The 15,664-nt window shown below is 37.7% G+C and overlaps 1 protein-coding gene across 3 annotated transcripts in view; it reads left to right on the top strand.

The window, feature by feature from the left end:
• The window catches only part of kank4 (KN motif and ankyrin repeat domains 4), a 46,245-nt gene that overhangs the window by 10,457 nt on the left and 20,124 nt on the right, over nucleotides 1-15,664 (top strand). Inside the window, exons 1-2 of one of the 3 annotated variants that reach the window (XM_056750263.1) lie at nucleotides 10,312-10,633; nucleotides 10,715-10,792. The exons of 1 other annotated variant lie outside the window; for it this stretch is intronic. In XM_056750263.1, coding sequence (XP_056606241.1) covers nucleotides 10,590-10,633; nucleotides 10,715-10,792 — 122 coding nt within the window. In that variant the 5' untranslated portion in view covers nucleotides 10,312-10,589. Of the gene's footprint in view, nucleotides 1-10,311; nucleotides 10,634-10,714; nucleotides 10,793-11,740; nucleotides 11,839-15,664 lie in introns of those variants that run through there. One more of the 3 variants, XM_056750265.1, reaches the window with a different exon arrangement.

Below are 15,664 nucleotides of genomic sequence, written 5' to 3'. Positions count from 1 at the left end.
TATAAGTGATAGCCGGGGGACTATTGGTAAAAAGCTAAGATCTTAGCTTGATATTGTCTTGTTAAAATGAAGGACTGATATTTAAAAAAAAAACAAGATACATTTTCCTGAGATTTTGTCAACATGTCAGTTTTTGTCTCGTCAAAAACATGTTGGACATGTTACATATATTCCTGGCATATATTCCACTCCCCCTACGTTCGTATATGTTTGGTAAAGTTTTTTTCGAACATGAAATCCGTTTCTTAACAACTTTTCATGGTCCCGACAATTCTCCCGGAAAAGCACGACCATAGCAAGGCGAAAGAAATAGCCCGGCCACGCATCAACGGAAGAGCAAGGAAGACCCGCCTTACATCAAGATCGGCTATGCAGCATCAAGATTGGCTGCGCTGTGGGCCTACAGCTACAGCTTATTACCCTTGCGATATAGAGAGAAGTCGAAGTGTGTTTGTTTAAGGCATTTCAGTGATGGATGTTATATGAACGGTGTATATAATGCTGGATTTGGAGGTCGTTTGAAATCAATAAATGAACCGGTCCCAGCGCTAATAGAGACCTGACATGAACCGCATGCGATAAGTGATTCTAAGTCATACGTCTGTGTTTTGTTGCCTATCTGAGCGAAAGTAAATAATGTAAACAACTCAAGTTTATAGTGAATCAATAGTTATGGAGGGATAATGTTTTGCTCTTCGAAGATACAAAGTATGCAATAATACTCTATTGGTACTCAAGAGATTGGCAGAAACTATGCGTGTTGTGGCAGCTTTAATTTTTTTTTTTTTTTAAGCTAAATGTACTTAAAAAACTTTGTCCAAAAACTTGTACATATAACACAAAACATTAAGTAGCCTATATCCCATTGGTTGTTTTTTAACAGTGAAGTAAGCATGCCAAAAATACTAAGACTGAAAATAATCCACTACAGTATGATCCACAACAGAGGCAGTGGCAATTTACTGAATCAATGGATAGACCGATGTTGATGTTACACTCCTATCAACTGTTAACATATCAAATATTTTTGCAGATATGTTCAATGCTCTTTCTTCATTAGGTTTGTTATCAAACTTCCTGGCATCCTATGAAGAAAAATACACAGCACATGCCATTTACTGATAACAAAGGGCACTTCAAGTTCAAGTTGCAAATGAAATGGTGCCAGGTGTTAGAGAAGATTCCATTAAAACTTTCAGTCTGTTTTTCCAAGCTGTTACCTTTTAAACATTATCTTGCCTCAGATCTAAAAGATTCACTGTTGGAAGCTCCCAGCCTTTGGTAAAAAGAGAATAGCCAATATGAAAAAGAGTGAAGGAAAGCGAAGAGAAGCGAAGCGAAGCGAAGAGAAGAGAAGAGAAGAGAAGAGAAGAGAAGAGAAGAGAAGAGAAGAGAAGAGAAGAGAAGAGAAGAGAAGAGAAGAGAAGAGAAGAGAAGAGAAGAGAAAGATGAAGTAGGTAGATCAAAGAACATCACAATGCTGCTGGTCTGCTGTAGAAGGAAAAGCCAAAGCTTGTGAGCAGTGGGTCAAAAAAGAGACTGGTTCCCACTTTTACATTTGTAGGAATAAGAAGCCTCGTTTTCAAGAAGCATTAAAACATGTGTCCTAAGAATTCCAATGTATTAAAAAGGCATTTGCACTTTTCAAAAGCAATTTGTGTCTAAAAAGGAGTAAACAGCATAACTTAAAGTCTTCAACTCTTTAAGCAAGAAAACAGAGAACAAACATCTGTGTGCAGTCAAAGCAGGCTGCAGCTCTCTCTGTCAAAACATTTGAGATCTCCTGAGAGTTCTTGTGTATGCCTGTTGAAATGTATCCAATCAGGTTCTTATTTCCCACAAGCCTAGCTTGTAAGAGACTCATTTTGTGGCAACCCTCCTACACACTATCTAGGTTGAGCAACACAACCTATTACAGTATGTAAATCATTGAAACCTTCAAATCTAAGACTTATGTTTATGGGAATTTTTGGGGGTTGAGGCTACTGTATTTTAGGTACTTGCGGTTATTAGCTTACATAGAAACGTACTCTGAAAGCAGTCAATCATTTTAATGATTCAAAGCCAAGCGTTATACCTGGTACATGCAGGATAACGCCCTGACATTTTCCTCCCAGATAAGACTTATGAGGATTAGGCAAAATGGCAACCAATGGCAACTAAAGTGGTGCCTTTTCTGTATTCATACAGTATATCAACACAACGATTTATACAGTATATCAACATAACAAAATCTTGGTCTGTATCTCTATGAATAGGATGATTGTGACTATATAAAAGATAAAGCAGATATGTTAGCCTTGCTAGTATTATTAAATAAATAAATAAATTATCACATAATATATGCTTTAATTTGACACTAATGCATTCCATGCTGCAACATAGCATTAAGCCACTTACAAAATCACAGAAATGAGGAAAATCAGTTCCACACTCCTCCCCCATTAATAACAAGGAGCACACTAGAGTATGCAGCCATTTGAGATTCATAATGATGATGATGAAAATGTGAAAGTCTAAAATGAAAGTTGTTGATCCGAAGCGTAAAAACACAAGCAAAGATTGGCCTTTGAACTGATCATCATCATTACGCCCCCTGTAGGCAGACCCAAACAAAACTATATGGAACTACATACAGTGACATAGCTTTTGTTTATTACTTAAGGGTTTTTGTTTTTAGCTATATCTGTAAACAGAATTCCACAAGTCCTTCTGTTCATATTTGTATTCTTTAGTCTGTTTTATTTGTATCCAGGGGCTAGAGATTCTTGTTGATAGAGCTCATGTGAGCGCGTCGCACTGGGATTTGCTCTTCTCTCCTCGCATTTCTATATGAGCATTCTTGCTTGTTTGCAGCTGCTTTTGTGTGTGTGTGTGTGTGTGTGTGTGTAAGTGCACATATCAGTTGGCGAAAGATAGAATGATAAAATGAAACACAGTAATATGGAGCATGCTCGGCTCTCACCTTTCTGTCACCACATCACACAAGCAAATACTAGCTGCAAGTGTTCAAAAGAATGTGCGTGTGTTTCTAGTATTTGACTAAGGATTTCTCTAGCTGTATGTGTTTAGAACATAGTGAATGTATTTAGTCTCGGGGATGTCATATTTATTATGAAGCCTATGTAGGTCGTTCGGTGGACGTTTGGAATTTGTGGAATGCGGGAAACAAGACATAAACAATGTATCATTTTTATTTGTTCATAACGTAATGGTTCATATCACGTCTGTGCAATAGATTTTCTTTTCCACATTATATTCTTTTAAAAGGGTGGTTCGCCCAAAAAGTAATGTATGTTCATAAATGGGTGCTGTCCCTTTATGTCTTCTCTCATTTATAGTGTCTCTCCCTTTCTCTTAATGTGAGTAATGGGCAGACCGAAGCAGTCTGAGAATATAGAAAAGAGTGACAGTAAGATTTTGGTGAATGGGCCAATAAACTGCAGTATCATGTCAAGAAGTAAATCAAGCTAGAGGGATGGAAAAATGACCCACACAGCATTTTTCCTCACACACATGCACCTTTCTTCATCTGTTGACATCAAGTCACATTTCCTGCAAGCGTCTTTATCGCAGCAGAGTGACAGCCTCATCTCTCACACACATACATTAATCTGCCCTTACCCTTGTGTGTGTGGCTCAAGGCATTTATTTTCTTCATGGTGAAGGCTTGAACATCTACTTTATCAGGTAGAGGAGACACAAGAACCAATTGTAACATTTTTTACTTTATAGCTTAACAACCCACAGACTACGAAAGATCTTAATGCTATTTTTGTCATAAGAAATATAGGGACTGTCAAATTTAATGTCACATTTTTCAAAATGGTAAAATTACTGGTTTCTATATTTATATTACAGTTTACAACGTAATATATTCATATATTTATTAACTGTATTCTATTTTCAACAGTAACATATATTTATACACAAATATATTGATGTACAGTTTGCCTTGAAAAATGTGGTTTTGTGCCCATGTCTATTGTCTACATGGCGGTCAATGCAGTTTGGTTACCAATGTTCAAAATATCTTCTTTTGTGTTCTGCAGTAGAAGGAAAGTCATACACATTTGGAATAACACAAGGGAGAGTAACCTCAGAAATTATTTTAATTTTTGATTTAACAATCCATAAAGACCTACACATGCCCCGAAAATCTTTTTCATAAAAAAAATCATCTGATGTGAAAAATATGCTGATCTTTTTCCTCTGGCAAAGAGAAAATTCTTCTGAGCATGTGCTGAGTCAGTGCCATTACTCTTGCTTGTTTGTGTTACTATGAAATGTGTTACTATTGCCCCCGGTCTTACCTACATGACTGAAAATCGATGGTGGACAGATGGCATGAGAGAACGTGTCATGTTTTCTGCATGATAGACTGCTGCTTATTCATGCTGCATGAATAGAAGCCCTTTTCTTGGTCAAATGTCTTTTATTTCTCTTATGATTTTAATTCATTTAGTGATCATGTTCTATGAAAACCTAAAATAAACAAACAAAAAAGTCCCAAAGGGGGGCTGATAAGTCTATAACTGTTGGGGTTGGTTTGTTTAACAATAAAACATTAATATTTTTGTAATATGTTTTTGCATACAAATTGTTGCAGTTAAATCTTAAAATAATTACACATTGGATGGTTTGGATTAGATTATTTATGTATTTGTTCCAGCCGCTATAAACTCCCACTTAAACCATGAAAACTGCCCAAAACAACAGCAATCGCAACAATTTTTTTGGTGTGGAACATTTTCTAGAATGTAATATTTTTCTTATAAACAAATAGTAAATACTGTTTATAATCATATAAATAGTAAAAATAATGAATCGTAAACCCCTGTTACTAAGTTATTTATATAGGGAACAATAAAGACAAGAAACTGAATGTAAAAACAGGATTAAAAGGCTAACCACTGAACATATTCTGAGGCCTTGTGCTGAGGCCTGTGCACATGCCTGGCTGAATTCCTCATTGATATTGATGCTGGGTGCAATTTGGCCACATCCTCAGCAGCCGAGCACAAACAGCCCCAAGCAGCAGATCCGAAGGGTTCCAGAATCTGCCTTGTATACACAAAACAGATCTCATTTGTAAATGAAATGAAAAGAGTTTTTGAAAAAAAGCATGGCAGTATGACTGCATGTTTACACTTGCATGTTTACATGTGCCTCTTATTAAATTTAATAATCAGATTAAAAATGTCAGCATTGCCCATCTCAGATTACCTGTCAAATGTCATTATGTAATTTATAAAGCATTTTTTAAAGAATCATGAACGCTATTAATGGATCAGAGCATTATATTTTACATGGGTGCTTGAATTACATCCATCTCACATTTCAGTGTAACCTCCAGCCTTTCCCGTGCTGGTTTCTCATAACTAAATCTTTGAAAGATACCGTTGACAGGGCCGCATAGTTTTATTGTTGTGGTTTTTCTCTCTTTCTCAGACTTTCCATTAGTCTGTGTTCTGGTTCAGACATGGCAGTTTGAACACAAACACCCGAGGTTCTTATCAGTCTTTCTCACACTGCACTCTTCAGGAAACCCGCTCAAACTTCATTTTATCACGTGCTCGCTCCACCCTCAGCTCCAGCTATTCTCACAAGCGCAGCGCTTCACATTCCTTATAATGGCACTCTTCATTTGAGATATTATACCTTAGTTGAATAGGGAAAGCCAGTTAAAGGATTTAAAAAAAATCTAACTCTGTTCCAACTGTGGCTATTTCTGACTCGCTCCTCTCTCAATAGCTCTCATGTGTAGCTCATGTGTTCAGTTTTTTCATGCCCTTATTACTCCACATCATTTCACCTTTTTATTGTGAAAGTCTGTGCTAGTCACATGCCAGGGTTCTTTTCTCTCCTCCCTCTGCCTGAGGGTCTTGAAACTGCCCTTCTTAAAGCGATAGTTCACCCAAAATGCTAATTCTTTACAATTATTTTAATATCCTCATGTCATACACACCTGCACAACGTTTTTCTTCTGCAGAACACAAAATATGATATTTGAAAGAATTTTGGCCTCCATTGACATCCATTGTATGGTGATTTCTCAAAATACCTTCTTTTGTGTTCTTCAGAACAATATAAATCACATAAAAGTGGGTTAATTATGATAGAATTTCTATTTTGGGCGAACTATCCCTTTTAAGAATTAACATTTGAACACTCTCAGCAAACTCTCAGCATTTATGTCATCATGTGGGAACTTTGTTCCCTGTCTAAGAGTTGAAGAGTTTGTTTGGTCACCCTCACTCCAGCCGGACAGGGTTTTAAGGTTCAGCAGAGGATGAGTATTGCCCTATAATCTGTAATCTAATCTTGGAGGATGCTCACATAGCTCACTTCACATTGTGTGAGCGCTAACATCAGTTCCTTCATGTCTTCAGAGAGCCACATGACACAGATGCCAGTGTGCAGTGAACCCTTAAGCAGAGAGCAGAATTTGATACAGGATTGTGGTTAAAGCCAGCCGAGAGCATTCACGGCTCTGTGCATGTTGACAGTGTAGTTAGAAGGTTTTTCAGTAGCTACAGGAAGTTGAGATGATGCTGGTTTTTTAATCATTTTAGCTACTTCAAATCCTTTCAGCAGTGGTTTTCAAAGTGTACAGTAGGCCACTTGTGGGTTGGGACAATAGGATAAACTGCTTTGTGTAAAAGTTGTTGTAGTGAATGAACATTTTCATATTTTGCCATAAAGTGATGTAATATTTCAATTAAATGTATATTTTTTTATACAATAATACGGACATTTTTTTTTTTTCCCATTTAAATAATTCTGTTAAGGTAGGTCATGGAATGAACCCTAGATTTTAAATGTTAACCCTTTTATGCATTCATTTATTAATTGCTCTCAGTAATGTAAAACAAGTTTTTGTTTGTACTCTTGATGCATATTGTGGTTACCTCTATGCGTGAAAGGGTTAAAATTCATGTTTCTTTCGCTATGTGTCCGTTTCTTATTCATGCCCTAGATCATGGGTTTTCAAACTTTATGACCCCCAAATATGATAACCTTGTGTGAGGGACCCCCTTTTCTAAAATATATATAATCTATAGTTTTTCTGCGTAAAGAAACGTTTAGAATTTGTTGGATAAATAGTAAATAGGATATTATCAAGTGGAGGAGTTCAAGTATCTGGGGGTCTTGTTCACAAGTGAGGGAAGGATGGAACGGGAGATTGACAGACGGATCGGTGCACCTTCTGCAGTAATGCGGTCGCTGTACCGGTCTGTCGTGGTGAAGAAGGAGCTGAGCCGCGAGGCGAAGCTCTCGATTTACCGGTCAATCTACGTTCCCACTCTCACCTATGGTCATGAGCTGTGGGTCATGACCGAAAGGACAAGATCTCGGATACAGGCGGCCGAAATGAGCTTTCTCTGCAGGGTGGCTGGGCGATCGCTTAGAGATAGGGTGAGAAGCTCGGTCACTCGGGAGGAGCTCAGAGTAGATCCGCTGCTCCTCCACATCGAGAGGGGCCAGCTGAGGTGGCTCGGGCATCTTTTCCGGATGCCCCCTGGACGCCTTCCCGGGATGGTGTTCCGGGCATGTCCCACCGGGAGAAGACCCCGGGGAAGACCTAGGACACGCTGGAGGAAGTGTCTAGGGAGAGGGAAGTCTGGGCATCCCTGCTTAGACTGCTGTCCCCGCGAGCCGGCCCCGGATAAGCGGTAGAAAATGGATGGATGGATGGAGGATATTATAAAGACAACACATTGCTTCTAAACGTAAATAGTCGGCAAAAATTTCACTTTGAGTCCCAAAAAAGAAACTATTCTGAGAAGAACTCACTAGAATGATTCAAATATAAACAATTCTTGAGACTATCAATAGCAAAAAAATGAGATAAACACTATGGACTTATATAATTTTTCTGGGGCACCCCTTGCAACCTTCTCAGTTTGAAAACCCCTGCACCAGATGATTTGGATCGGAGTTGATAATATGTACAATATTTTTGATTGCACCACTAACCGCCATAACTACAGCTGGGTCCAAAAGTCTGAGACCTCAGATGATTTTTATAAACTATATTTATTTATGTATGTTTTTACATTTTTGTTAATTTAAGACAATTTTCAAAAATAGTATGAAAGTAATAGTCTCCTATGTCTCTTGATTTTCAGAATAAAACTGGCCAAATATGCATAAGACAGTAAATAAGGAGACTGTGGGGGATCCGTAGGCGTACTGTCTGAGGCTAAAATGTTAAGGCTATAAATGGTAAAATATGCTGTAAACTATGTAGGTTTGACATATGTTAGAGAAGAAATTATATCTTGCAGTTTAATCTTGAAATAACAGATGAGGCAATAAGTGTCTTAAGTCTTAAGTCCTGCGCTGTGTAAAGCTGATTTTGCAGCTGATAGTTGCCTGTGTTTTTGTATTGTGTATTCATGTGGCCTATTTTATGAACAGTGCTGATATAGATTGTTTATTTGCTCCCCTTCCCTGAAGACCCACAGGCCCTTCACACTAATGAGCGTGTGCATGTTTTATATGTGCATGTGCATGAATGCCAGTTCTTGTGTAAAATGAGGGCTTCGGTTCGGATGTGTTTACACATGCTTTCCTCTAATTCATCCAAGACAGTCAAAAGAACAGCAGGAGGAAAGATTTTAACATTTAATAAGCTGCTAGAAAGATCAACCGAAACTCAACAATATCCGATACATGCCAAAATTGCTCCTCGCCCTGTGTCCTACCAGCATATCTATTTGTGTTTTTGGAAGTGCGAATGCGAGTTTGTGTGCTTATGATAGAGTGTGAAAAGATTTGGGTAAGCATTACAGTATGTGTTTGTTAACGCTCCCTTCTATTTGCGTCTGGACAAGACTGTAGACTAGAGTAGGAAGAGAACTTTATGTCTATAGGGGGTGTGTGTTTTTGCCAGTCTTCACTGCTCATGCTGGTCCCTTTTCAAGTCTGGTTTTAATATCGTCTCTGACACTGGGCGATGACTCACTCCTGGACCCTGGTGAAATATGGTCAGGGGAGGGCCATCCCAATTCTCTGATTAGACAGACCTCTCAGCCACAGTTTAATAGCTTCCTCCTTAAGGGGCCACTTCAATTTGTTTATGTCAAATGAAAAAGCGAAGCGCAATGGCATGGCATGACATGTGACATGAGTACAACCTGGCTTATATGTCACAGATGCTCACCAGAAAAAGGACAACGTTATTTGGGTTATTTTGCGTCTGCTTCTGCAGCCTTCCATAAACCCTCATTTATCAGTGTGCTATACATGTGAATAAATACCATGGTTAATGATAAATGTTCATTCTGGACCATCAACATACAATGGTACCATCATACTACTTCTGAGGCAATTATTAAGTAATTTTGTCATCATAAATAAATAAAAAAACATACAAGTGCAGTTCGTCACGGGAATAGGCAGGTAACTGACAAGTGTCATTAAAGGAAAAGTTACATTAGGGCCATATCATTTTTTGTTTACCTACATTTTTTTAATAAACACATAAATAAGGGCAATAAAGTGTTTACTATAGTAAACTGCAGTAAAACTTCTAGATACTATAGTGTTTTTGAACCTTACTATAGTATACTACAGTGTTTACTACAGTTTATCAATTTACTACAAGGGTAATACAGTTTTCTTAAGCAAATACTATAGTACACAACAGTATTTTTTCATCTGAGTGTTCACGTTAACGGGACTTTTATTTTGACGGGTAGTCGGGAAGACGCTTGAGTTTTGGTATGTTTGAGGATAGCTTCACTCAAAGAGTAAAAGGCTTGTAGAAAAAACTCTCAGATCAAAACTCTGGAGATGAAGTTAATGTGTTTATGTATATCCTCATACAGTGCAGATGCAGACAAATCTATAGCGCCATGCGTGTTGCACGTTAAACTGTGTAGTTCATTCACTTCGACACACAGAACAGGATGATGACATAAAAGGATTCCACGTACGCAAGTCCGCATCTAGATATATGGACTAAATGCAGCCGAAAAACTAGCAAAATAGACTAAAACTAAGTAAATAGCGAAGGGCCATTGATTAATATCAAACACAAACAACAACAAACACACTTCACACAAAAATGCAACTCTGTCTAATGCACCTGCCAAACTGTAAAAATTATGCACGCTTCCTACACAGACTGATTTTTTCGTACCATGTATGTCGCACTGTACAGCCCTGATAATAGACAGTAATTTGATTATTTAATTCAAGATTTTAACAGAATTTTCGATTGCTGACATGGTCGCATCCACAATTTCATAATGTACTGGATCTGTACTCCGCTACAACATGCTTTTTGTCTCCACATGGATGATAAAATTATCTAGAACAAGCCTGTAGCTGATGTACAAGTGTTGTGAGAAGATAAGTTGTGGTGGAGATCTGGCATAGCATTGTTAATGGTTAACCTCCACCCATTACTAAATTTTTTTGCTTTGTGGCGGGATTCAACAACGGCTCTGACATAATTCTGTTTCCACAATGAGAGCGAGCTAGAGAGATAACTTCTACAACTATGTAAGAAGTGGAGGAAGTTAGTGAGTGGGTAAATAGAGAGTAATTGAAGAGAAGAGAAAAAGAGAAGACCTCCGATGTTTGGGTCGTTTCATCTGAATTCAGCATTCAGCTCCAGAGTGTGAGCACTGTTTTCTTACTTTTCTGACTCATCTTTAATGCTCTTTTTTTCTCATTTGGTCAGTTTTTCATTTTCCTTCAGGACCAATATTTCACAAAGGGAAATTGAACAGACTGTCGGATTGCACTCTCGGATTGTATCACTGCAAAAGATTTTCTGGTAAATATCAGAATATCTTACATAAATTCTATTTTACATATCTTACACTATAGAAAACTATAATATATTAAGGCATGAAAGACCATAACTTGAATTAAGTTTTTATTCATTATCTTAACAGTCTTTGGCAATACTCTATCTGTATTTCTAAGGATATTAATCTCACAAATTAAAGGAAATCAAATGAAAACTGTCATCATTTACTCACCCTCAAGTTGTTCCAAAATTTTATTAAAATTAAAAAAAGATATTTTGAAGAATGTGGGAAAATAAAAAGTTCTGGGGCACAATTAACAATCATAGCAGTGTTTTTTCCCTACTATGGAAGTCTATAGTGCCCCATATGTTACAAACATTCTTCCAAATATCATTCTTTATGTTCAATAGAACAACAAAATTTACACAGCTTTGGAACAACGTGAGGGTGAGTAAATGATGACAAAATTTTCATTCTTGGGTGAACTATCCCTTCAACACACACCTAAAAGTACTGGCCAACTGAAAAAACGAACAATTGATTTATTCTTTTAAAAACAAGCGTTAAATGTCTAAAACATGTACGATTTTAAGACATGTTTGCCAGTGTCAATAGCGTAACACAAATAAACATAGAGATTCTAGATAATCTAGTCTTATTTTAGACAATATTGTAAATATATCATGTTTAATGGCGGCTCAGACATTTTTACTGGAAAGCAAGACCAAAATACTGATTAAGAAAATATTTTGTGTGGTGTCTGCTTCTCTCTATCCCTCCTTGTTACATAGCCAAATCCATTCTTCGTAGCTCTTACATTGCTCTTGCATTGTCAAGTTGAAGTTCAAAGAAAGAAAGGGGGGGGGGGATGTAGCACAATTTGGGTTGAAAGGAGTGGAGCAGCGTTCACTGCACATGCTAGGTAAGAGGAATTCCATTCCTTCCCCCGTCACTCTGGGGCTGTCTCTGTATCTCCCTCTCTCTATCTCTTCCCTCGTCTCTTTCTGTCTCTCTGCCATGATGCACACATTCTTGCACGCTCCGGGAGGCTTGTAGCACATCGACGCAGGTGAGAATCTCAGCCTGTCATAACGCTCTTGTGATTGGACAGAGTCGGAATCCGATCGATTGGTTTTTAAGCAGCTCTGTTGCTATTGCTGCAGTGCAGAAATAATTATCCGGCTCTTTTCTTTACCAGTATTCCCTCTCTGGAATATAGCCTGCTCATCTCCTTTATTATATATGTGTGGATTATATATGTGGTTGGGATCTTATAGATTTCCGCTGCTGGAGAAGTGTTGTTTTTCTGGAATTGATTCAGCTAGAATTGACTTTCAACGGAATCTAATGAGAGCGTTGTGCATTTGTTTTGGTATGTGTGTGTTTTTGAGTATGATTGCAAAAACAGAGGAGGAACGAGTCAGGGGGTGTTTTCTATTTGCATGTGGTTAGCCTGGGAGAGGTGGTCGATTAGCCAGGCAGAGGTGGTGAACTTGTCGGACTCTCACAGCTATAAACATGTTCGTCATTTGTAAGCGATTATTCAACAGGGGGCATGTGTCTTATCTCTATCAGAATCTGGAAGTATGTATGCGCTGTTCTGCATCCCGTGAGATGAGACCGATCCACACAGACAGAGATAGCACCTGGCGGTCACTCGCTGGAGCTTGATTACCCCTCCTCCGGTCTCACGTCTGTCACCACCTACCCCTCTCTCCTCTATCATCTTCCTGTATCCATCCATCCCTTCCCCCCTTTCAATACGCCGTTTTCTGCGTTACGCTCTGAGAAAAACACCCTTGAGATACATTGCAGGCTTTGCACATGCTTTATAGCCTTATGCGTTTGGTTTGACGTTTTATCTCTCTGTTTCTGTCTCATACATCTCTTTCCTATCTTAGCTCTGTACTAATAAGAACATAGGACACTTCTGCTCAGAGCGTTACAAACAGGCTTTTAACTGAATAATTTATAGACATTTGCTTCACATTCTTAATGAAAGCTCTCACTCCATTTCTCGCACGTTTTCTTCCTGTCATTTGCTCCCACGCAGTCACCCAAGCAAGCGTGCACACGGCTGAGGGATAATATAGAGCTATTATTTACAGCTTTCGAAACAGGAAGTAATTCAATTAAATGTATAGGGGTGACCGAGGCTTGTTGTCACGCTTTTTTCCAAATTATATTTTCTCAGGCTAGATTTATTTTTGTCAGTTTTCAAATATGCCGTTGAACATAGCAGCACATGTTGTCACACTATAATTACATCTATATTAGATACTTAATACAAATCAACATACAGTGCATTCAGGCTATACAATTTATCAGGAGGTATAGCTTAAATACTGTATGTGTTTAGCTTGGAATCAAATTTATGACCTTTGCATTACCATCAGAATACAAGCAACAAGTACATGGGGTAAGATTAGTCGTGAAACTATTGTGACAAATATAACTTATAAATAAACATTATGTAGTAACTTAAACATACCAGTCTATATTTATTATGTTTATTTGTTTATTCGCCAGCTTTAATAAAACTATGCTAAAATTGGACGTTTTAAATACCCCAAAATCTATGCAAAATGCAACCAACGGTCCACTCTACCCCTCCCTTTCGAAGCACTATGGAGGCTGACACAGAACTAAGATGCTGTTGCGTTTTCGGTTCTTTGCCGAAGGAGATCATGTATTTACAAAACACACCCCGTAGAGCAGTTAGAGCTGTAGAAACAACATGTTTAATTCCATGCAAGCGGACCCGACGTGTATTTAGATAGTAATATCTAATAGCTAATTCAAAGGTAATAAAAACACAACTCTGCATTATACAGCTCTGAAGACATAGTTATGTATATTGTGTTAAATTTCTGTTAATAGATCCTCAAAAAAAAATGACATACTGGACCTTTAACAATAAGACCTGTTCTTGATATGTGGCCATGCATGAGTACACATTCATTAGTTTTAACGTATTTGCATCTGTTTCCACGTGTGTATGTAAGTATTTATACTTTAGTGGACAGCTGAATAAAAACATTTTCTCTCCGGTGGTCCTACCTTCATTCCTTAGTTGGCCTCCAATCTCAGTAGGACAGATGTTATGTGTTCTCTACCTCCTCCAGATGTCTGAAGCTTTGCAGAGCTGGTCTGTAGATCTAGAACCTTCCATCAAAGAGGGGAAAGAGGGGCCTTTGCTTCCTGCCAGACAGACCCCTCATTATCTGTTTATTGTCATTAGATGCGAGCAATGGAACAGACGTGAGCTACTGAGTGTGGGAGATCAGTGGGACCAGAAAAGGGGAAATGTTAAAAGAAGCATATGTATGGAACAACTTTTTTGCATTTACTGTATGTGTGTGTTTGTGTTGTGAAACCATTACTCTTAGGGTTATGTTGAGTATCACTGATAACAGGCATGTGGAATATTAACAATCTCTCTCGGCTTGTCCAGCTGGCATGCTTGAGAATGCCCACAGATGTTGTTTTGTTGGCTGTTCCTGCGGTTTCTATTGACTTTTGTGGCTGTGGTTGGTTCGATTTCTTTTCAAGCCTTCAGCACTCTTAATGAGAGCGAGATGCTGAGCTTGTAGGCTTGCAGGTGGATTGTGTGTGTGCGTGTCTCTCTTTTGCCCCTAAACAGTCACGAAGAAAGCAAATGAGATTGATTTCCTTCCTTCACTTCCGTTCCTTCGGCTCCAATTTGATTAGAAAGATTCAATTAAATCTGCTGTGAACAGCTAAACAAACAGTGACTTTGCATTAATGTTCACCGACACATGGCCAGTTGGGCTATCTTTGAACTAAAGTAGGATAAAAAGGTTACTAATTATATGTATAATGTGCATGGGGTATTTGGTGTAATCAAATAGAATTTTGTTTTCGCAAGATGTAACTGCTTTACATGAACTTTAAGGAACAGTCGAATTTTCATACTTTCGAAATTAAGTTTTCAAAATTATTTACTCCCTGTTGTCATTTTTAACTTGTTTGGTTTTCTTTCTTCTACAGAACACAAAAGAAGATATTTTGATAAGTGTTACTAAATTCTCATTTTGAAGGGGCAATATTCCTTTGACTCAAAGTTATAAGGAAGGCGTAACACAACATAAAATCACCGTTTAAGACATGTTTGTTTGATTTAAATTGTGGCTCAAAAGTTTAAGGTTGCTCACTCATCATATAGATTTTTACATTTTTATATTATTATATTTTAAACATTTTGGGATAATAGCAAACGTATTAAAACTATAGAATAACAATTGTAAATACAGGAATTATGTTGTGAGTAAAACAATAAAAACCTGCTGTATTTTTGTATCTTTAAAGTGACCACCCTTGGTATTTTTCAAATAGCTTTTTGAGGTCTTTCTCCCTGATGCTTTTTAAAAAGTATTGAATGAGTTCCCATCTATTCAGAGCTCTTACTGGCTTCGTTTTTCATTATCCGGTCCAAGTCATCCATTTCAGAAACATTTTTTAAATATAATGTAAACTAATGGATATGTTGGGAAAAAAATATATTTATATTTATGCAGACATCAGATCAAAAGGTTTTTTCGACCATGACAAATTTCCTAAACGTTAAATCTTTTGTAATGTAAAGTTCACCCAATGGTAGTCAAAAATGCCCCAGAACGGTTTGCTGTCCTACATTCTTCAAAATATCTTCTTTTGTGTTCAACAGCACAAAAAAATATAAAGTTATCTTCCTACTATGGTAGTCAATGGGGTCTGACAGAATTGTTATTTTTGAGTGAACTGTCCCTTTTATTTAATGTTCGTAAAAGAATAAACATAAGCATGAAGCACCATGCCAAAAATTTTACATGGATTATAGAATGTTTGAAATATAAGCAAAATCATATTTGCTCCATCAAATCAAGTTGCACCTA

This window comes from Triplophysa dalaica, chromosome 6, assembly GCF_015846415.1.
Source record: "Triplophysa dalaica isolate WHDGS20190420 chromosome 6, ASM1584641v1, whole genome shotgun sequence".
Lineage (NCBI taxonomy): Eukaryota > Metazoa > Chordata > Actinopteri > Cypriniformes > Nemacheilidae > Triplophysa > Triplophysa dalaica.
Note: the sequence above shows the minus strand (reverse complement) of the source record. Positions and strands in the feature narration are given on the sequence as shown.